At 54.9% G+C, this 23,554-nt stretch overlaps 1 protein-coding gene across 1 annotated transcript in view; it reads left to right on the forward strand.

The window, feature by feature from the left end:
- Positions 1-1,595: 1,595 nt before the first annotated feature.
- LOC119089296 (uncharacterized) overlaps positions 1,596-23,554 on the forward strand; it is a 54,502-nt gene continuing 32,543 nt past the window's right edge. Inside the window, exons 1-2 of the mRNA XM_037211962.1 lie at positions 1,596-3,060; positions 14,630-14,786. Of these exons, the coding sequence (XP_037067857.1) occupies positions 1,846-3,060; positions 14,630-14,786 (1,372 nt within the window). The 5' untranslated portion in view covers positions 1,596-1,845. The remainder of the gene's footprint in view (positions 3,061-14,629; positions 14,787-23,554) is intronic.

Here is a 23,554-nt window from a genome sequence, read left to right on the forward strand (position 1 = left end):
TTTTCTGTGAAGGTCAAAGAATTACGCCCCCTCCCGATTGGAAGAGAAAAACGAGTTTATGGAGTTCAAGTCCAAGCTGTTCGGATCCTACACAGTTTTGAAGTTGTCAAGATCTGGCAGGTCTCATCGTTTGATGACCGAACGTGAAGAGAGCTTCTGCCTAGTGAAGGTGAAATCAAGGCAGCAGCAGCGTTCGTTCAACTGATTTCAGTCAGCTTCTTCGGCAATAGATTATACATTGCCGACGGAGGCCACGACCATTTCTGTTCGGAAGAAAAGTATTCATAACTAAAAGGTCCGGTTAGTTTTACTCATCAAAGCAGCATGCGTCACATTTCATTTCGTGTGACTATTATCACGTGAAGTCGGTCTGGCGACGATGTCTGATGTCTGTCTGGATGTCTGATGTCTGTCTGGATGTCTGGTGTCCCGACCTGAGGGATGTCGTCCTGGAATGCCCTTCTAAAGCCATGACTTCGAAGGCAGAAGGTTGTCGCCTGGGTTTTATGACTCGTGGAACAGCCTTCTCGTTAGGCTAAGTGTGGCTCACAGAAGAGGACGTTCCCACTTTCGAACAATACTATATGTAATTATTACCAATTAGCAGCGCCCCTAATTCAGGTATTCAGGTTAAAGCAAGCTGTTAGTGTTCTCGTCACCGCAATAATTAACAACGGCCGTGAAAAGCTTTGAATGGAACATCATTTGATCGAGTTTGATGCGAAAGACGATGGATTACTGACCCCTTAATGCGAATTCTACAAATATACGAGCACACGTACAAAGAGGGCTACGAAGGAAGCAAAACGGGCGAAGGTATATCATGGTGGTATATTGGCCAAGAAGCATTGAATTGAACGTAGGATAGCTTAACATAAATCATCTTGGGTCTCGTCAGACAAGACTGGCCCCAAACTGAGCAAGGTGTATCGAGGCGGGCTTATGGAAAAGGTATCTGCCATCTAATCTGGTATCAATAGAGCAAAAACTGAAACAAGAAAAAACGGCGTTAGCGACGAATGACTGTGTAGTGATGGAATTAGCGTTGCTACCGTAAATCGCCGACACGTGCTGTTGAAACGTTAAAAGGGCCTTTTTTAGCCAGATTTGTGAGAGCCAGAAGATAAATTCAAAGGCCACAGTAAGTATTGAAGCTTCTACATTTTAAAATAGTGTACCCCAAGCTCCTAGGCCAATATGTTCGCAACGGCCAAAGCGCGGGCACCAGTACCCGGTCATAGACAGCTCTGAAGCGATGATGACCGGCCGTTCCTTCACTCCCCACACCACTCACGCACGCCCAGGCGCCTTCCTCGAACATCTATCTCGGCTTCACTCACGGCCAGCCGGCGCCGTGCAAGACAAATGAGGGTGATAATAGGAGCGACGCACTAACTGACGCCGTAATCGGGCGCATTATTCCCCACTTAACCCCTGGCCGGGTGCGACGTGTCCGGTGCATGCCATCAGCGCAGCCCAGGTTTCTCTCAGCGGCGCCTCGTGGGCCGTCGTCGTCCCACTTCAGGCGCGCCGCCAGTCGGCTGCCGGACCCGCGCCCGGTCGGCCACTGACACGCCGCTCGTGCGCCCGCGCCGTCCCGCACCCGCCCGGCCAGACAGGCTGACGCGCCCGTGCCGGCGGGAGCCCGCGCCTCCTGCGACGGACCTGGACGGCTGCCGCCTGCAGCGCCGCGGGAGACTGCACCCGAGACGTTAGGCTGAGGTCGCGAGGTGACTGACGTCGGCGTCTCGACCGCAGGGTTGTGCGCGGTGCGACGCTCGAAACGCGTGACTGTCGAGGTGTCAGCTGCGAGTGGCACCACCTCGTCGACCTGAGGCCGGCGACATGTTCAACTTGCACAGCCTAAACGGCGACCGGCTGGAGCGCTACCACGACCTGCACGTGCGGAAGCACCCGCTGCAGGGCCGCTCCTCGCTGCCCATGGATCTATCGGCCATGAAGACGTCCACGTGGACGTACAAGCCGGCCGCGCCGCTACAGCTGATGGCGCCGCCACCGCACCTCGTGGAGAAGCAGATGCGCTTCCGCCCGGAGAAGGCTCACCGTCGACCCGTGCAGCGGCTGCAGTGGCGCAAGAGCAAGTGGCAGCCGGACCCAGACGAGCCCAGCAGCTACCTCGACCTCAACCGTATCAGCTCCATGACTATCGCCGACGTCAGCCCCAAGTTCGCCGTCAAGCGCATCCTGATGCTGTACGAGAACCAGCAGTACCGGGAGGCGGCCAACTTCGTCAACCGTCTGAGCCACGGCACGTTCAAGGTAATCCTGACGGATCTGCCGGTGGACGTGTTCATCGAGTCGATGCCGGACAGCTTGCCGATCCTGGAGGCGCTCTACGCCAAGGTGTTCCTCTCTGACGGGCTCAACTTCTCGGTGAAGACTCTGAAGCCGGATGCGGTGGTCATGCAGATGGTCAAGTTCTTCGCGCAGCAGGAGGACAGTCTGACGGGCAACATCAAGTGGGAGCTGTGCGGCCCCTTCATCGCCTCTTGCAAGAAGCTGCTGAAGGTGATCGTGCACACCGATCCCAAGATCAAGAAGATGTTGGTGTCGCGGCGTAAGGCGCTGGACAAGGCGGTGGAGGGCATGGGCCACCACGGCATGGTGGGCACCTCCGACGGCTCGCTGATGAATCTGCACGACGCGCTGAAGCTCGAGTTCAAGAAGGTGGTGACGTCGTACAAGGCGGCGCTGGAAAAGCTGGAGGAGCTGAGTTTGTCGACGGCGTCCAAGCAGACGCTGTGCCGCAGCATCAGCCACGGCCCGGCGCCGATCCAGGTGTCGCATCAGCGCCAGCTGAGTATCACTCAGCAGGAGATTCAAGAGAGGCTCATCAAGAACAAGACCATCCTGAATGTGGTGGAGCCGATCCTGGGCAACCACAGCCTGGACATCTTCCTTGGCATCTTGCAGCGCCGCATCGACCACGACAAGGACTGCCTCTTCCATTTCACGCAGCTGAAGAAGGAAGTGAAGGACATGAAGGACGCCTCAGTGGTTGTGCCCATCCTGATGCGCTACGGTCACGGCATCGACCAGGTTAGTCAGTCTCGGGGTACGGGCGTGTATATATATATATATATATATATATATATATATATATATATATATATATATATATATGTATATATATATGTGTGTGTGTGTGTGTGTGTGTGTGTGTGTGTGTGTGTGTGTGTGTGTGTGTGTGTGTGTGTGTGTGTGTGTGTGTGTGTGTGTGTGTGTGTGTGTGTGTGTATGCCGGCGTGGCAAAGCTCCCGGAAGGGATATGTTTCAGTGCATTATGTTCTAATCGTGCGGAATGCAGTCGAGCCGTGGGTGTGTGAAATCCGCGGCCAAACACGCCACGTTTCATTCGCCACCTCCGCATACCTCCGTGATAAGGGACGGCACTGTACTTACCGCCCGTAAGAATTGTTTCTAGTTGTTTATCCTTTAAAGGAAAAGCTCGTTTTGCCGAAGATGGCAAGGAACGGTCATAACTTCATAACACCACGTCAAGCTGTCTTCACCTGAGCTGCGCGCCCCCGTGACATCGCCAGCCACGCATCCCGCCGTGCGCGTGGACCACATTCTGACCGCATTCCGCCACATCCGGTGGGGCTTGAGGAGCGGCACGTGACCGGCAGTCGCAGAGGTCAGGGCGGCACGTGACCTGCGGTGGCGCAGGTCAGCGCAGAGGCCTTGCTCGCGGACAGCGGGACCTCCTGTCAGTGGCCGGGCCCCGGCGCGATTCGGCTGGCTGCAGGACAGGCCACGTCCACTTGTGACGGGGAGTCTCGGATTGTTACCCTAAGTGATGCTTTGATCATGCCGGTACTGATGACGACTGGTACTGGATTTGGTCACACCGGTACTGATAATGGCTGGTACCGACTTAGCTTCCCGACTTTACGGAGCATGCATTTAGCCGCCTTTGAGCTGTGGATTCGCCAGGTAGTTACGTTGTATGTGCTACGACTCAGGATAAACAAGATGGCTAGCGTGGCCTGCTGTCAATGGAATTAATGCAGGCAGAAGTTTTGTCGGTTATGGTCATGTGGCATAGGACGTCTGATGGCAGGGGATGTGCCAACTAGACGTTAACTGCGACGGGACAATAGGAACTGAGAAGCGTTGTCCTGCGCCAAATTATTGAACAATTGCGTCAGTAGGAAGAACACCACGTTTTTGTGCTTTCAGCTGTCCATGTGTCTCGTATGTAGATTTTCATTTGGAGTGGCTTGGTTGACTCGCAAACCGCAATTTTCCACAGCTTTAATCGGTTTTGTCGGCATTGCCTATTTGAAAAAATGATCACGGTTATTGTGTACGTTAGGAAGCAGTACATTGTCCACAATTTCGACTGTATTACATACCATCCTCGTTAAATTTGTCTGCGAATTGCACGAAACTTTTCGAATGTCGGGGGCCCTACGAATCTTAGTTGTCGAACAAAAATGTGTAATTATCGTCACATCATCATCGTGCGACCATGAAAGCACTGAAACAGGCTTATTTGTTGTTGATACTCGCAGGCAAAATGCAGACGAGCTTGCTGTAATGACTGGACAGTAATGGCCAATAAAGTTGTGAAGTGCCAAGTGACCCGCCTTACATGCCATAAACCTCACCTATAGTAAAAGTAGGCTGAGTGAAATCAAGCAGCAGAACATTCACCTTGCTTGATCGCCTTGCTGGAATGCAGCGCTCGATGACTCCTCGATAATAATAATTTACTCTCTAGCTTTTCACTGCGATCAATTAAAGTTGCCAACATTGGGTTTCTCTTGTCGCATGAACATATTGACTGTGTCTTACAGTTCGGACTATTCTTGACCACAGTGATGCGCAAATTGAGGTCCAGAATGAACGCCGCGAACATCTTGTTTTGGCTCGTCAATGGATCTGCCGACAGCTCGAGCCCGTTATGATCTCGGTTTATCGGTTTAAGGGTAAAAATTGTACTCTTGCCACAAGTGGTAACAGTGAAGGCTTAGCAGCTCCGAGTGACGTATGTTCTATATATGTCATCAAACACGTCACTTTATTTAGTGGCATTCATGATGCATGCGTGACAGCGTCACTTCCCACGCGTTCGTCTTGAAGTTCACTTTAGAAGCAGCGTCTTCCGATCGAGTGAGCAGATGACGTCACGTCTCTGAGCGCAAGTTTTTTTCTCTCCTCCGCTCGTGACATTGTCCGCCGTCGATCGCCCAGCGGCGGGAGTCGCCATCCTTTGAGACGGCGGCGCCGGGGGCGGCCGGGCGGCGGTGGCGGCCGTGCGGCGCCGGGTGCCGCCCGCCGTGCCGCCGCCTTTGTATTCACGATGACAGACGGGCCGGTGACCCAGTGGCATGTGGGCCACCACGGCCACCCCCGGCCGGAGACAGGGCTATCGGCGCATCGGGTGCCGCCTCTCGCTGCCGGCAGCGGCCGCCGTCACGGCCAGCACGCAGCGGCGACGGCGGACGGCAGAGCTCCCGCTGTCACGCTGCGGGCGCGGTGGGAGGTAGGGGGGGGGATGGAGGGCGAGGACCGTGGAAGGGCAAGGGGTTTGCAGTTCTTTCACGGAGTTGTGCGACACTTAGTTGGCTTTAGTTTTGGTTTTCCTGACTATAAAGCTTTAAGATGAATATGGGCGTAACCACACATTAAACAGCGTTTTAACATTAAACGTGATTCCCACTCACACGCGTGCCGAAAACTTGTTCCCGTTACTTACCTGGATGATGTGGAGAATTTAACATTTCCTAGTTTATGACAACTTTGTTGTAAAAAAATTATCGAGCCTAAGAAAGCTTACTCTAGCTTTTGGAGCGCAGGCGCAACAAATCACCGAGCCCTTGGCGTGTGAAGATAAGTGAAAAACTACTGTGGTCTCATCGGCCCCTCGGCGCCGTTTTGTATAGCCAGAACGTAACGAAAACAGCAAACTGTCAAAAACTTATGCGGTTCGTCTTGCAGCAAGCCCGATGGCTGTGTCTATGCAGGTCAAGATTTCAGTGAAAACGTACAATGAACATTCTGATTGCCACACTGGACTCAATGGAATCGCGGGCCGGAGCTTTCGTTAAGGTGCTGCGTGTCTTCTCTTTGCCTCGCAGGCTTACTTAAGCATCCGTGCCGATACTGGCACGAAACCTTGAACGAGGCCTCACATTTCACCCACCCCAATCGGCATACAATGCAGCCGGCTGTTTTCATCAGCGGCCGCCAAGGGCGCCGCGTGGGTCAAATCGGTCGGTCCCCTGAATGTAAATAGCCAGTATTACCATCGTAATGGGGCGTTTCCCTATTTATTCACGCAGCGTAATGAATTTTGGACACACGCAGTATGAATGGAATGACCTCCCAGGTGGTAAGATGCGTGTATAGTGGGTCAGAGACCCTGGGCGTCAGCTTAAGGAGGTCGGCCACGCAGGAACTCCGAATGTCAATACGTCTAATTGGGACCCGGGTATCATGGAAACGCCGGCTTTTCTGAGGCGTGCCAAGCCTCGGGCCCTCAGCCTTATAAGGATGTATGGTATGTGATAGCTGCTCGCCGCCATCTGAAGCAGTCAGATGACGTTTGAATTACGGTCGGCGGCGGCCAAATGGCTGTCTGGCCGAGTAGTTGGTGCGCTAGCGTGGCAGGCGGCCGCTGGAGCCGGCGCGCAGCCGCGCGGGTTTTCTCTCTCGTTCTCCTTTAGCTGCCGGAGCTCCGTGGGAGAATCTGTGTCAGTGTCCGGCCCTGGCCGCCGCGGCTAATTAAAATTCAGCTCGCATCTCTGCCTCCTTTCCCGCCTCGTCTCTCTCACCCGCTCGCAACACCCTCTCTCTCCTTCATGCTCCCTCACTCTCTACCGCATGTGGAATGCACGCACCCCAGGCGGGGCGGTGTTGATCTGCAGACGGTGTCTGCCTGCTGTGCACAGCTTACGGCAGGACACAGTTGTCAATTCGGCTCGCTCACCAATCGCCGACCCAGTGACAGAGCTACATTGATTGGCCCACCTCTGTCTGCACCCGAGGTCAGGTATGCGTGCTGCACACCTGACTCCGAGCCGTCGGCCGGCCCCCTCACCCGTGCCCCGGACTGCCTGCGCGGAAGCCTGCTACGGCCGGGTGCAGAAGCCTGGCCGGATCAAGAACAGTGACTGACCGCGGTCAGATTTGGGAACCGGACCCGCTCAGAGGCTGGGAGCGAAGCGCGGCCGTAGGCGGAGGCCTGTTCCACTCGGGGGCAGGTGCTGGCGACGCTCAAGGGTAAGAACGTTATTCATTCGGCGCCCAGGACCGGTTCCGTTTTCTGGGGCAGGAGCCTGCTCCTTTCAGGGGCAGCAGCGAGCTCGATTCAGGGACGGGGACTCGCTCCACTCGGTGGCAAGAGTGTCAGGGCTCCAGTCAGGCAAGCGAACTACCTCCGGTCAGCATCAGCACCTAGCTTTGATCGGGGTCGAAGCCCGGCTTCCCTCGGCGGGCAGCCGGCCTCGCTTGTAGGCGGGAGCCGTGGGAGTTATAGGTGGGAGGTGCCTCGTGGCTGTTATACTCAGGGAGGGAACTGCCTCATGGCTGTTACAACTCAGGGAGGGAGCTGCCTCATGCTGTTACACTTAGGGAGGAAGCTGCCTCATGCTGTTACACTCGGGTAGGGAGCTGCCTCATGGCTGTTACAACTCAGGGAGGGAGCTGCCTCATGCTGTTACACTCAGGGAGGGAGCTGCCTCATGGCTGCTACAACTCAGGGAAGGAGCTGCCTCATGCTGTTACACTCAGGGAGGGAGCCGCCTTATGGCTGTTACAACTCAGGGAGGGAGCTGCCTCATGATGTTACACTCAGGGAGGGAGCTGCCTCATGCCGTTACACTCAGGGAGGGAGCTGCCTCATGGCTGCTACAACTCAGGGAGGGAGCTGCCTCATGCTGTTGCACCTCAGCCGCGTCGCCCGCGTTAAATCATATCCAGAATGAGGTCGGCGTAGTTCGGACCTTACAAGCCGGCTCTTAGCCGCCTGAACACGATAATGAATCAGGTCGGTGCGGAGCCGAATTGGTGCCTGCCGATTACACCTCACCTTTATAACCCCCTGTGTCTGATGAAGCGGGTATGGTGCGGCCAGTGGGAGGTGAGGGAAGATTGGTGGGCTCGGTCGCATCGGACCTCATCAGGCGCAGCCGATCTCCGAGATCACGCTCGTAATTACCTTGTCTCATAATCGCCGTCATCATTATATGACACCGAATCTTCCGATATTGGCGTTATTATCTGAAAGTGCTAAATCTACGCACTTGCTGCATTGTTTAGTTGTATATAGATATGTTTATGTATAGACATGGTCAACTTAGACCTTCTTCGTTTGGTATAAACACGTCGCTTGAGCATTCACACCGGAGAAAAGACTGGAGGCCCAGATCTTGTGTGCTGTTGAGCTGACACCCGAGATTGTGCGCAGCAGTCCCCGGATTAAGTGCGTAGTACTGAATGATTCCGCATTACATGTGAGCATGCCTTATTGCAAGTCTGAGCTCAAAATCAAAGCCCATCCGCAGTGTTTTTTTTTCATCTGAAGCGGATTTTGCGTGACACATGTAACCGCTAGGTTATTATAAAGTAACCCATCAAAATAGGGCTAAGAGGAAAACATGATGCCTAGTATGGGGGAACATCTAACAAACACCTCTCACAAGCATTTTGATAACTTCAGTCAAACCCCGCTACTCCGGTTCCGATTGTCCTCCAATCCTGAGCAGGCAGCATTGAAATGCGGAGCTGGCAAGATCATGTTATTCATAGAAATGTTGCTTAACATGAAATCCACTCCAGGATAATCGACGCAAAACAGGCTTGCCTATCACAGAGGCCTAAATGCAGCACGACCTGACCTGAGGGCGGCGCTTCATGACCCGGAGCCGCCGTGCAGGACGGGCCGCTTTGTGTGGCCGCAGCTTGGTCAATCGTGGTTTTCTGTCCCAGTGGTTGGCAGTTTGGGCTCAGATCGGTACTGTAATTGCCGATTTGGTGCTTCGATTAAAATTACCATCTGTGTTCAGGCCTGAAAAGTGTTTATCATAGTGATTAACTCCACCAGAACAAGAGTAAAATAACTTAATCACACGCGCAACGACTGACAAAAACCTAACATGCATCATTAGCAGAGATAGCTTTTTGATGTACTTATATCTAAATATATCAGTGATAAAGCCTTAAAGCGAATATTTGAATACAACGCTCTGAAGACATTGAATTAAAACATGAGCGGAATTCAGTTACGTCAATCTGGCCAGTTTTTGTACGAGCCAGGCAATGCCCCAGACCCGTTCAAACCACTTGAAAGCCCTATGATTAAGATGAGGGCAAAAACTGGGTTAATTCGGCAAGCGGCCTGCGTTATCCCCGACAAGGCGTCTTGTCACACGGAGCACCCGGTCATAAGCCGGGATCTGCGATCACCCTGGCGGAACTGAGAACGGGGCCAGTTCGGAATCGTTCCCTGCCCGGGGCCGGTCTCTGCCCGGGGCCGGTCTCTGTCCAGGGCCGTTCTCTGCTCACGGCCGTTCTCTGCCCGGGGTCGTTCTCTGCCCGGGGCTTTTCTCTGCCCCGTGCCGTTCTCTGTCCGGGGCCGTCCTCCACCCGGGGCCGTCCTCCACCCGGGGCTGTCCTCTACCCGAAGCCGTTCTCTATCCGAGGCCGTCCTCTTCCCGGGGCCGTTCTGTATCCTGGGCTGGCTGCCACGCCGTCACAAGGCCGCGAGGTATGCCGCGGTCCAGTGTGTGACGCTAGCTCCGCTCAGACGGCAGCCCGCCTCCATGCCGTCACGAGGCCGCGAGGTATGCCGCGGTCCAGTGTGTGACGCTAGCTCCGCTCAGACGGCAGCCCGCCTCCATGCCGTCACGAGGCCGCGAGGTATGCCGCGGTCCAGTGTGTGACGCTAGCTCCGCTCAGACGGCAGCCCGCCTCCATGCCGTCACGAGGCCGCGAGGTATGCCGCGGTACAGTGTGTGACGCTAGCTCCGCTCAGACGGCAGCCCGCCTCCATGCCGTCACGAGGCCGCGAGGTATGCCGCGGTCCAGTGTGTGACGCTAGCTCGGCTCAGACGGCAGCCCGCCTCCATGGATGCATTGGATCGACAGTGGCATTCGAGGAGAACGGGGCGACAGTGTTGCTTGTGCACAAGCTGATAGCAAATAGGGCATATTTGTCTCACCCAGCTCAGCGGCGCACATGCCGACAAAGGCGACGCATCGCCGCAGTGTTTGTTCTGCGGTCATCCACGCGCACACACGCGTACACTCCCACGCGCGGTGCTACTGCCGTGGCCAGTATCACAGTCTCCGGGGCGTTCATCGGTCGCCGGGAACCGAGGCGGCCCGGCCCCAGCGGCACGGTCCGCGGGCGGCCGGCGCCGCCGGCAGGCCGCGACGGCGCCGGCCGCACCGGAAACGGCCGGCACCCGGCGCGCGCCGCCGCTCCCACGGTCCCCGTGACGCCCCGCCGTGCCTGCCGTGATGCTCCGCCGTTGGTGCCGCGGCGGCGCGCCGCGAACGCCGCGCCGGCGTAAATGGCGCACGGGTTCGTGCCCATCGGAGGCCGGCGCGCCGGTTTGCGACCGCTGCTGTTATTAGAGTGCGCGCGGCTGTAACGGTGCGTGTACTTCGCCGGTCGAAAATGCTGCGAGGAAATGCGATGTTGGGCATTAGTTATGGGTGGGTGTTCTCCAAGAGACGTGCCTTCGTGAGCTCCGCCACCCGTGGAAGCTCATGATAACAGCACTTCATCGTCGTGTGTGCGACTTCCTATGCTATGCGTTAAAGTGAGCTCATTAAGCTATACAGGCAAGCGTGCCTCAAGAGCCAAGCTCTGCATTATCTCCACACGGGGAATGCTTCTTACACTGCGCGGCGGTAGACATTACGGACGCATCCTTTTGTATCTGCGTTAGCACGATCAGAGTTGCCCAACCCGTGTTCTGCAAAATCCCAAGCAACCATTGCTTCGCGATGTGATGAAAGTGTGAGATTGTAAAGCACACTCTAAGCTAAAACTGCCTACTTCTGGACGCCTTTTTCCATTCTCAGCCACAGCTTAGCTGTCTTGCTAGTTGTGTAAACCATGTCTATTTGGTTGAATTTGACGCAATCCTCTGAGTCCAGCATTCCCGTGATGTGTAGCAGTATTCAAGTTGGATGGGTTGAGACAAAATTTTCGAATGCGAAATCAGCGCGGATGCAAAGGAGTAGCAAACAAATGCTTAAGCTCAGTCAGCGTAGCTCAGTTGGTCATCTGTTGGTAGGACGTACGGTCAACAGCGTGACAGACCTAGTTTTGGATATCTGTCATGACATTGCACAATACAGGCATTAGCTCTATTTGGGTGACAGATCAAGACAAGCTATGCTCCGTTGAACCAGAATTGCCCAACTGGAGTGATTGTTCACTGTCTCAAGAGCAAGCCATGGTAGGCTAGGAGCTTGCTGCCTAAGCTATCGATGCAAAACATTATTTCCTTTTATAACTTTAACAAAGAAAAGGGCTATGCAAAGGTGCTACGCATCTCCTGGTCCCTTTTCCTGACTGATAGTGCTAACGTAAATGGGAATGCTGTGTCCCCGAGGGTCGGAAAAAAACAGCTGAAATGAATCCGAGGGTCGGAAAAAACAGCTGAAATGAATCTCACCAAAGGGCGTCAACGAAGAAGGATCTGCATTGTTCGCAGGTTTGCTAACCTGGGACGGGGTTTACACGAACGAGCGACAACTGGCAGCTGGGCAAAATGTTGTCCTTCCGCGATGCCCTTCAGTGTTCGTTGACACATCCGTGGTAAACTGTTATTCTACAACGTAGACATTGAGAACGACTACAATGTATGTGGGCCATGATCGTTCACCCCACTTGAACCGCATGAACGATCGTGTTAAATCGTCATCAGGCGCACGGGCGTCACCCTTCGTGCTAGTGTCCGGGACATTAGCGCGGTGTCGCCTCCCTCCAGTTCGCCCGTAATCATTTCGCCTCGACACGCGACGCCGCGTCGGCGCGGTGTCATCAAGTCGTTAGGGGGCGTGGCCCGGGTCGGCCCTCGGCTGCGGCGTCACGCGCTGCGGCGCGGCCCGCGCGCTCTGATCGCCCGCCGCGGGTCAGCGGGGTCAGCCAATTGAGCGGCTCTGCGGCCGGCCGGCGACGCGGGCAGCGACGGGGGAGAGGAACTGGACGCCGGCGGCGGCGAGGAGCGCGGCCGTTGTTACTGGGAAAGGGTCGGCCGGCACGCAGCCGCACCGCTCGATAAATCAATATGCGCTGGTGAGATCGGCCACAGACTGACGCCGGTGTGGCGATAAGGCACACTGGATCATCGCTTGGTGGCAACGCGTTATATGCGTGTCAATTTCGAGGAGCAATAGTAAAGCCTTTACCTGACTCACCATACGGCAATTTCCACCATCCATTGATCAAAAGGATGTCTCGGCCATATTTAAACATTATCAAATGACCCCATCCTGCTGTCCAGTACAATGAGTACGCGATGGCGCTAACGAAATATAAGGGTACCTGATGTAGTAGGTTGCATACCTTTGGCACAACACCGTTATACGGCGTGACAAGATAAAGTAAAAACAGACTCTGAGGGTGGTGTAATGTGGTTTAAAGTGGTATAAGCCAGTTCAGAACGCCATGGAACCCATCAAAGTTTTTTACCAGACAGCAACATCACTCTGAATGGCAAGGGTGTATTTTACCCTTTCTCCTAGATGATTACTCAGACTAGGTTAAATATCAATTAGACTGATCTTTTTAGTCAGCTTACCTTCCTCATTTGCCACCCGACGTATCAACGTCACTAATACACCGTTTAATTTGAAGCCCTGTTGTCCTCATTTGATGTAACCGTTTGAGACAAATATCAGGCATTCAGTAGAACCACCTTTGTAATCGCAGCACCTGCTAGCATTCTCACATCGCTTGCTATAGGAATACTGGAAAATTGCAAATCGTGGCGAGTGCATCTTCATAATGGCCACAAATGAATTCTAATTTTGTGGAAAGAATAAATGTAGAAACAACTTGCGGGCAACTAACGCACAGCACGACATTAAAAACCGGCAGTCAAGGCTGTCCAAGCCGGTGGCGGGCTGAACGCTCTACCATTGGGTATGACACACGATCTGCCAGTCAACAGACCATCCCGCCACGGCCAGCGACTGGACTGTCTGGCTGTCTGAACTTCCAGGCTGTCTTGCTGTCTATTGCTCCGGACCGCTTGACTGTCTGGATCGCCTGTCAGTCCGGACAGTCTGACTATATGAACTGTCTGTTACTCCGGCTGTCTATCAGTCCGGACCGCTTGACTGTCTGGATCGCCTGTCAGACTGGGCTGTCTGACTGATTGAGCTGTCTGGACTGCCCGTCAGACCAGACTGTCCGGCATGCTGCCCCGCCCCGATCGTCTGCGAGACGCCCGAAGGCCCCGCCGTCTGAGCCGTAGCTGATCGTGACATTAACGCTGAGGAAATGGCTCATTTCCGCCGTGGGAATTTGCTCGTGTGAAGGGAACATTGTCAGGACTCCCATTACAAAGGCCACGAATGGAGTCGGGGGCATTTACTCTTGGGAAAGTCTAATTCCATGCGATTACTAAATTACTAGCAGGCGACTAGAAGCGGTATTGCTTAATCCGAGAGCTAATCCGACAGTTAATTACCATTTCGCTTCCTTATAGCGCTGGATTCATTTAATCTCACAAATCTACTACTGGAGAAAGTGAAAACGCGCTTTTGGCGACCACAGAAATGCTTTAGAACTGCAGGATGTTCATTGGCGATATTTAATTCATAAAGTCACGGTGGTGCTCCCCACGGACGCAACACCGGCACTTTGACGCCCTCGCAGTCAGCAAAAGCGTCTACAGCAGAACTGCGCTTAACGGCCGCCTCCCTTTCATCCACTAGCTTCGACTCTCGTATCCCGATGGCAGTCCTGGTTTGCGGCGGAGCTCCCGCGAACTGGTCTGCCGCACGGCTGACTGGCTGCCTGTTGGGGCTGATCTGGCCAGTGGCCGCTGAACAGCCCGTTCAGCCCCAACAGCCAGCATCACAGCCGGGCACGGCCGATCCGCGGCACACAGAACGTAGCGCAGCTGCGCGCCCGAGCTCCAGCCAGACCGCCTGCGACGCGGCCGGTCTCGGTCTCGCCCTTCGAACACGGACAAGACCACGGGCCATAAAGGCAGACTTTACTCTGTTTTACCGCGGCGGGGCTCGCACCACGTGGGGCGTGGCGCATGGCTGGGCACGCTTCCTCACGCTTGGTCGGTTTGGCCAGCCATGGATGACGTTGACCTTCTGGTGTTCGCTCTGACGCAGCATTCAGCAGATTGGCGGCGCAGCAATACCACAATGCACAATGGCGCGCAATGCTGTGCCGATGGCAGAAACACGGCGAGCATCACTCGAACAATGTCATGCCTCTTGCGTTATAAAAATAATTTTTGCTCCGCTTCAGTTGACATCACATTACATGCTCAGCGATGAGACCAAGCTGGTAAGAGCCTTTCCGTTTGACTTGGCTTGACCTGGGGCCAGCGCAGCACGGGGTCCATGCGGCTGTATACTCTCTGGCTAACCACTGACCAATGTCCCCGCTCTGCAGGTGCTGAAGCTGATGCGGGAAGTGTCGGGGGACCAGGAGGAGAGCGACGGCAGTGACATATCCGGCTACCACTCCGACTCCGACTCGGCCATCATGACCTCGGGGAACTCGCCCTACGTCAGCAAGTCTGCCCGCTACAACTTCCTCTACAGATCAGGTCAGTGGCAGCGCCGCTCGGCTCCGTCTCTGTAGCCCTCTGTCTTTCTCTCTCTCTCTCTCTCTCTCTCTCTCTCTCTCTCTCTCTCTCTCTCTCTCTTCTATCTCTCTCTCTCTCTCTCTCTCTCTCTCTCTCTCTCTCTCTCTCTCTCTCTCTCTCTCTCTCTCTCTCTCTCTCCTCTCTCTCTCCTCTCTCTCTCTCTCTCTCTCTTCTCTCTCTCTCTTCTCCTCCCCTCTCCTCTCTCTCTCTCTCTCTCTCTCTCTCTCTCTCTCTCTCTCTCTCTCTCTCTCTCTCTCTCTCTCTCTCTCTCTCTCTCTCCTCTCTCTCTCTCTCTCTCCTCTCTCCTCTCGCTCTCTCTCTCTCTCTCTCTCTCTCTCTCTCATCCTCTCTCTCTCTCTCTCTCTCTCTCTCCTCGTCTCTCTCCTCTCTCTCTCTCTCTCTCTCTCTCTCTCTCTCTCTCTTCTCTCTCTCTCTCTCTCTCTCTCTCTCTCTCTCTCTCTCTCTCTCTCTCTCTCTCTCTCTCTCTCTCTCCTCTCTCTCTCTCTCTCTCTCTCTCTCTCTCTCTCTCTCTTCTCTCTCTCTCTCTCTCTCTCTCTCTCTCTCTCTCTCTCTCTCTCTCTCTCTCTCTCTCCTCTCTCTCTCTCTCTCTTCTCTCTCTCTCTCTCTCTCTCTCTCTCTCTCTCTCTCTCTCTCTCTCTCTTCTCTCTCTCTCTCTCTCCTCTCTCTCTCTCTCTCTCTCTCTCTCTCTCTCTCTCTCTCTCTCTCTCTCTCTCTCTCTCTCTCTCTCTCTCTTCTCCTCTCTCTCTCTCTCTCTCTCTCTCTCTCTCTCTCTCTCTCCATTCCTTCATACGTCATTTCCTGACATACTTGTGAAGCGTTCGGCAGGAAATAGGATCTCCTCTTCTAAAAGGTGTGACTAACTGGAGTTAAAAACAACTACAGAGGAGACGCAATACGCCATATCAAGTTTTATTCTTTGTAAAGGACATGTATATTGAGGGCAACCGAGTTTGGTCATAAACCGCTGTCTGCACATAATGCAATAAGAGAACATTTCACGGCGTAGGACGATAACAAGATGTATTCGTTAAACAACAGTGACTGCAGGTCCGAGGTTTGATGGTTACCCTAGCTGCATTTTAATGACAATGCCAGTATTGCTGCGCGACACTGCCCAGCCTTTAATAAGTAGACCAACGATCTCGTTATTGTGATTTTAAAGCGTTGGCGTTAATAACGTCTTAAGTTAGTAACTACCCTTGACTATCAATTAATTAGCCTGCATTGTGCTCGCTACGGTTGAGGTGCCTTCTTCCGCAATCTCTTTCCGCCGGTCAAGTGTTTCAACAGCTTTCTTCGCACGTATTGACCTAAGCTGGCTTGACATTCCACTCTTGTCTACAAGATTGGCGAGAATGCCATTTTTATACGCAAGCCAGGCTGCTTGCCGCTCTAGATACGCTTTGTCGAAGCCAGCGTTCACTGCCCGTGCGGCCTGTGTCCTCAAGGCTGTTGTATTCAAACAATACGCTTCGCGCCAGCAGCCTCGTCAGAATGGGGTCACCCAGGTGAGCTCAGCAGACTGACAGCCGCGCTCGTTGGAAGACTGGTCCGGACGCCGGACGCGGTGGTACGTGCCGGCCGTGCCTCTGCGGGGGTGGGCCGTCTGGCGGCATGAACCATAAATCACCTTTACTCCACTGACCGAAAGGCACGCGCTCCCTCTCGTCACCCATTAGCAAGACTCTATCTGGGGGTGGAATGTGCTCGACTCTTGGCCGTGTGGAGGAGAGTGGCGGGCACAGACAGCGTTGAGTGATATTGTGGCACACAGCCCATACACTAACGGCCGGCAGAAACCCACATGGCCTTCGCAGTCGCCCAGCCGGGTAATCTGCCTCCGTGCCGGGCCACTTCTGAAGCGCCGCCTTCCGCTGATGACCGAAGCTGCCGCCGCCACGGGGCACATCTGGTGTGCGCGCACTCGCGGCCATGAATACAATCCTCATTTAACTTTCCTCGAGCGCGCGGGCAGGGTCGGTGAAATCGATATTTTGCATAGGTCGGCCATCGATCAGAGCTGACCGGCGCCGGTAAGCAGCCGGCCCGCGAGGCGGACTGCCCTCGGTGTGGGGTCAAGCGCCGTCCTTCAGAGGTCACAGGGGGCGTCCGGTCTCGAGGTGACGGGTCCGGTTCCGATGGCTGTCGGTGTCGGGCGGCTCTGCGTTATCCTGTCGTTAGTGGTATGTCAGTCGTGTCCTTACCCGTTTTACTCTGCGTGTGACCAGGGAATGACACTGTATGAGTGTTTCGGTGTTCGTCGCGTCCGGAAACATTTTTCACTCTGTCGGTCACCGACTCGAAAATCCGGGCTGCACTTAGCCCGGGTAGCCCGGGCTGTATGTGAGAGTCTGTGTTTACGGACAATCGGCACCTGCCTTTTATCAAGAAAAGATGAAGATCGGGCGCCTACATCCGTATGATCCATTGCTTTTCCCAGCCGTCGACGGCAATAACTTTCCCAGGGTCACATCAGATCTGAAAACGAGAGCGCCAAGGCATCTCACCGTCAAAAGTTCGTCCAGACGCGTAGCAGGTTCCCACAGCTCGCTCCCCGCTCGTGAGTCGCACAATGCACTTTTGCCTGTACATGGACGTCGCACGGCGATCGGAGGCCGGCGTCGTGCGGTGTCGGCACATGATACCGATCTGAACTCGGCCGTCCGGGGGCTGTACGTGGACGTCGCACGGCGATCGGAGGCCGACGTCGTGCGGTGTCGGCACATGATACCGATCTGAACTCGGCCGTCCGGGGACGTCAGCAAAACGGCCGCCCGACTCAAACCACGGCGCAGCCTCAGCACACTGTTCACACCAGGATTAGCTTGTGAGGATTTCGACCCAAGAAACATCCTAGGATTACACGTTACGAGCTTAACAGAAAAGTTTGATCAGTTATTTCGGTTTTCGTCTGCAAGCTTAGTTGAAGTCTTGACTGCCACAGCACTCACATCCTGGTAGCGATGGTTGCTGGTGTTGTGAAGATTGGTGAACAGAGGTCGTCCTTGGAGCCATGACGGACACTTCACGATCCAATCTGGCACTGCAGACATTTGCTTGGCATAAGAAGACGTAGCGCAATGCTAAACAACCTTAAACTTCTACATTTGGCTTGCGCAGCGTTTTCCACCGCTCGTGCCGAGCATCGAAGATTCTTTGCATTGCGCGGAACGAAGCATTCATAGAATAGCCCCATCACCCTCGCACATACGCAATGCTACTCATCACGGGGTTGTCAGTAAGAGCGGATAAACCGACTAACTCAGCGCACGCTGTAACGACGTCGAACGCCGGTTCAACGCGCTGCATCCGGTGCGCAGAAGGCCAGTCAGCCGATTGATTTTGAGCCTGATCGGGCCGTTTGCGCTGGATCCGCTCCGCTTTCGTTTCCTGCCGCGAGCGGACGGACGGGCGCGCTCGCTGATGAGGAGAATGCGGTCTGTTTACAACCTTGGTCGGCCGGCTGGCCCTGCTGCTCTCCAACTGCGCGGCAAGCGGACCGCGACGGCCGCTTCTCCTCCCGGCTGTCCGGACTCGCAGATTAGCGACGGGGAGGGACCTGGTGTTTGGACTTCAGAGATCGCTCCCCCTCCCCCACTCCCGTTACCAGGCTCCAAGTTAAGTGACTCTAGGACGGCGCACAGTCTCCTCAGGGTTTCACTAGCCAGCCTGTACTCTGGCTTGTGTAATAAAGAACGACAAGGGTCCCTAAAATTAGCGAGTATCCCTCAGAGCGATGTTGGGCGCTGTTTGGGCTTTAAAAACCTCATAATTCAACTGGGGGGGGGGGGGGTGATCCACGGTGTGGGACCTGACCCCGATCAGGAGAGGCTTAGAACAAAACATCTTGCAGAAAATACGTCATTTTCAGAGATGACAAATTCCATCACTTCTGCTGCTTTGTCAGCTACGCGCTTAACACGACCTTTTATCTTTTGAATACCGTTCATTCAACAATAATCTCCATGTGTCATGGTCTGTCGCGGTTTCCTCGCGACAGACGTGATGACAAAAGTTTGATAGATGTTGTGACGGCTGTCATGACAGATACAACAGATGCCATGCCTGGGGAACACTCCGGGAAGTTGTCACTTTGGATGCGCATGTGATGCGCGACTGCGGCGTGCCAACCTTGATTTTCACTGAAGCGTTGAAGTTGTCCCTCCCCACATTGTGAAATCCCAAAAGTGTCCCTATTTCTTACCTTAAAATCGAGAGGATACGCGCATACGGTGACCTAGGGTAGCTGGCTTGCCGAACTGCGCTCGCGACCAGGCGCATACTTGGAATTCCCACTTGCGCCCTTTGTGTGATGTTGCAACGTACATGCGTGATATTTACATCTAATAAGATGTTTTCACTTCTCTTGGAACAGTTCCGACGCTGGATGACCTTCAGTTCTTGTGCGCGACTGGCCAGACGTTTAACCGTTGTTGGTCATTTGTATGGGAAGGCCAGTGAACAACAAAACAGCTGGAGCCCCGAACCACCATCATAACCTAGCATCTGGAGTCCGCGTTGTGGATAAGTGGGCAATTCTGTTGCTTAAGCCGTTCCGTACCCAGATCGTGGTCGCAAATTAACTCTGCCGGCGACGCATCACGGAACATCAGCAATAAATCCATCAATAATGCATCCCGAACAGTTACGGTTGGTGGATGCTATCGATGTCGGGTTCTAGTTATGACAACCCGCGGCGTGTGTCGAAGCACGCCACAGACAATGTTATCAGCGTTGTCCGGACCGTGATCAGTGTGCGGTGGCCGAGACGCGCCCTCCCTTGCCCAGACCTGACCGGAACGAACCAGACCCGACCGGCCGAACCGGCCAGCCCGACGTCGGGTCACGGGCCGCCGCAGTGCCGCCGCTCGGCCGTGACAGACAGCCGGTCGCGAGTGGCGGCTCGCAGTGGCCGTGACCGGAGCCGCGCCGGAGTCGCGGTAGAAGCCGCGCCCGAGCTGCTCCGCCGCCAGTCTCACGTGATGATAGCCCCCGTGAGATTTCCCCACGCCGTGATGAGAGCGAGTCGTGCGGATATTTCTGGGAGGCTTTTATTAGAAGCACTATCTGGATTTCACGTCTGTCATGGAGTTGGACATGCCCTGGGCCACGACAAATCGCGGTGTCAACGACTGAAACTCAGCGCGGTCGACATGCAGCTCTATGGCCGCATCTCAGATCCGACATCGGCCAGCCCGCATCCGCAAACGTGGCGCCGGCCAGGCGGGGAACCGCAAAACACAGCGTCACGCCCATCCGCTTGCAAACATCGCTGGGCGGCACCTTCACGCACGCCACGCGACCGGACGGAAATAACCGGGGCGGCCCTGGCGCGGGCGGCCGCCGGCCACACCGGCCGTCTGGCCTCTCCGCTCACCTGCTAATAAATGCAGATTGCGGCCAGTGGCTGGACAGCGCCGTGTGGTCCGGCCACGCGCGGTGGGGGGCGCACCCCGCTCTCGAGAAAGTGCGGCCGCACCGCCGGCAGCGCTCGGCGCATTACCCATGGCCGGCCAGCCGGCGGCCGGGAGAGATCGGCCCACCGGAAGTATTCAGCGTGAAAAAGTGACGCTTTCTGTTTGTGCGGCGGCCCTTCGGAGGCGACAGCTGTTTGCCCAGCGTTCGCGCATACGTTATGGTGGGTTTAAGACAGATGTGCGCCTCCATTGATAGCTCGGGGACTTCGTATTATGCTGTCTTCTCGGTAGTCATGCGATTTGTGGGGTGATTGGCTGTTGTTTTGTTTGCCTGTCTGTTCCAGTCCGTTTATTGAGAGGTACCTGGAAGCATTAACGCTCGAGCCTTGGTTCTGTTTCCAGACTGGACTTCACTTGATCATTATCTGGAAAAGATTGTAGAAACAATATGTTGCCATGTATGCCCAGTAGTCTGAGAAGGATTAGTTCCTGTGAGTATGTTTTTTTAAGTCCTTATTAGTTGACCTCTGCCCATTTACCGGATCTTGTGCACAACTACGGAAACAATTGGTTCTGCTGAATCCTTCAAAGGATATCTCAAAACGCTTAACCTTGAAAAACTACCAAAACGGGCAACCACCTGTCTTTACGCAAGCGCCTGGAAGGTGGGGGCAATCTGTGCTCGCAAATGCGAAAAGTCTTTGGCATGTGGGAACAAGTGTGTTCAGCAAAGTAACAGCACGCTTTGTGTGTTGTTTGACTGAGAATACTGCGCAATGCAATATAGCGTCATGTTGTCGCTGCGATATATGCAAACACAGTACCGGAACAATAAATGCTCTCGCATGTCGTGCAAACAGGAAGCGTTTAGAAGGGCAATGTAGGTAAAGCACGAACTTGCCATTGCCTGAAAATGATGGCTAGAAGAATGTAACTGTTTGTGCAGGCCGTCGTGCACGGCCATACTTTATTCAATAAGAACGAGAGAGGCCTAAGCGAGGCAAATTTGATTGTCATGTCCATTACATGGCTCACTGATAACGAGAGCCCTTCCCTTTCTGATTGGTTCCGTATACCAATAGCAGATGATGGACGTATCTGTTCAAAATGATTATGCTGATAATGAACAACAGCCTCGACTGGAAGGTTCTCTGCGCCCTGAGCGATAAACACGAGCAAGGAGATCGCTGGTTGTTGTGAGATAAGTTTCATGCCTTTAAACAATGCCTATTTGTTGTCCCGATTCTCTCGTCTGGAGCATCAGGAATATGAAAGCCAAGAAGCCTTGGGGTCTCCTGAGGAGGAGTCCGTAGGGCGTGAAACGACCGTTGTTTCGTGCCTGAGACCGTTTCCCTCGATCAGACCCTCCTCTATGAAGGCTTTGTCCACATGCTGATGTCGACTCATAAGCGAGGTCGCCATTCGCCTTTCCGTTCATGCATATGCATTCTCAGCCGCGAACGCGTGTGTTGCGCGTCTGCCGACGGCCGGCGTCCGTCATGTCTGGCATGCAGATGAGGGGTCCGGGCGTCGCACTCCGAGGTCACCAGCACCCTTGCCCACGCAGCCCGCCGCTCGACGCGCCGACATCTGGGTCAGCTGGCTGGGCGGTCGGCGTGCGCGCACACCCCGGCGAAATCCCGCCGACGCCGGCCGATCGGCCGTCCGCTGTTGACCTTCGGGCCCGCTTTCCCGGCCGTCGGCCAGAATCCGCGATTCGGCGTGCAGCTGGTGCGGCGGCGGCGACTAACGAGACGCGCCGAGCGTTGACCTGTGACGTCGGGCGGCGGCCTGACCCAGAGAGGCTGCTGCAGAGCCGGCGGCCACCGCTTTCCCCGGCCGGCCTCTCGGCGGGCGCGCGCCGGCCGCCCGTGACCACCGATGCGCGGGGAGCTCTGATACGGCTAACGAGTACTCACCGGGGCGCGATCGGTCAGCGAGCGGCGCGCTGTGAAAGGGCGCTGATGGTGGGACGGGTCCGGCCGGTGCCCTTCCTCTACCTCGCCCTGTCCGCATCGGGCGACCGTGACTTCCCGAGATGAGCGCGTCCTGTCCCCAGCTTGCTGTTGTAGGCTCCCGGAGGAGGAATCGGCCAGTGGAGACAGGTGACGCGGTCACTGCGCCGCACACGCTCGGTGCGGGATTCCTCAGCGCCGCACAGGGATCCCGGTGTCCCGCCCCAGCGCTGGGCCCGGCGCTGTCACCGGATGTTGGCGTATCCTGCCGTCAGCCTCAGGCGTTTTCGCTCTCCAGCTCCCAGTTGCCGTCCTCGGCTCCACTAATCCCGCTGCCGCACCCCGAGTGTATGCTGTGAGGCTACTCGCACTTCGCTTGGTTTGAAGCCAGGGTAAACAAAGGCTGACGACCGTGTTAGTGTTTGTGCACATGCCTCGTGGCTCGGAGAGCCGTAATGTGCCGCGCAATTAGCCATACGCGTGTCAGAAAGCTGATTCAAAACGTTTCACCGAGTTGGTGTGAAAATTGTCGCTTGTAGCCAGCTTGAAATATCGTTGGAAACTTCTATGGTTCAGTTCATCGATACCATCTGACGTAATTATCACGTGAGGGTTTAGATAGCTTCGATGATCGTGCTCAATGATAGCAATCGTCGTCTGGGCTTACTCATACACGTCGAACGTAACCCGAGAGTAGTAAGGTAATTAGGACAACGTCATTCGAGGTTAGCACAGGGCATGGCAATGACCCAAAATTAGTGCTAAACTGCACAAGCTACAGAACCTGTATTAGTAATACGCGATAGTGAAGTGCTCGAACAAATGCAAACAAAAGATTATGAAGATAATTGGGGTTTACAGTGTGTCGATGTCGCATGCGTTTCAATACCAAAAAAACCACGCACACACACAAACGCACCGAAAACCCATGACATGCGTGGCATATGATTTCCTAAGCAACGTGGCGGATCAGTCGGCTTTTGTAAACCTTCGCCCGAAACGTGGCCTGGACGCTGCGTGTGCTCGTGCGTGCTACCACCACGCATTCGCAGCTCACCACGTCCTGCGTGCTCGTATTCCGCCAGCCCGCGCCGCGGCCGCCAGCGTACCAGGTGTGCGGCTATCGCGCTATGCGGTCAGCCGTGCGACCAGGCTGGCCCGCGAAGCCGAGATGCTCGCCTAACGAGCTCCAGGGCAAGGTTTTTAAGAGGGCATCCCGGCGTGGCCAGAGAGCGTGCAAGCATCTGGTAGAGCCTTTTTCTTTTGCGATCCTACAAAATGAGGTGGGTGCCACTCAGTTGGTAAGGTAGGCTGCATTTTTCCTTGACGGACCTTT

The sequence above is a fragment of the Pollicipes pollicipes genome, unplaced genomic scaffold (assembly GCF_011947565.3).
Source record: "Pollicipes pollicipes isolate AB1234 unplaced genomic scaffold, Ppol_2.1 Scaffold_3087;HRSCAF=3621_pilon_pilon_pilon, whole genome shotgun sequence".
Classification (NCBI taxonomy): Eukaryota; Metazoa; Arthropoda; class Thecostraca; order Pollicipedomorpha; family Pollicipedidae; genus Pollicipes; species Pollicipes pollicipes.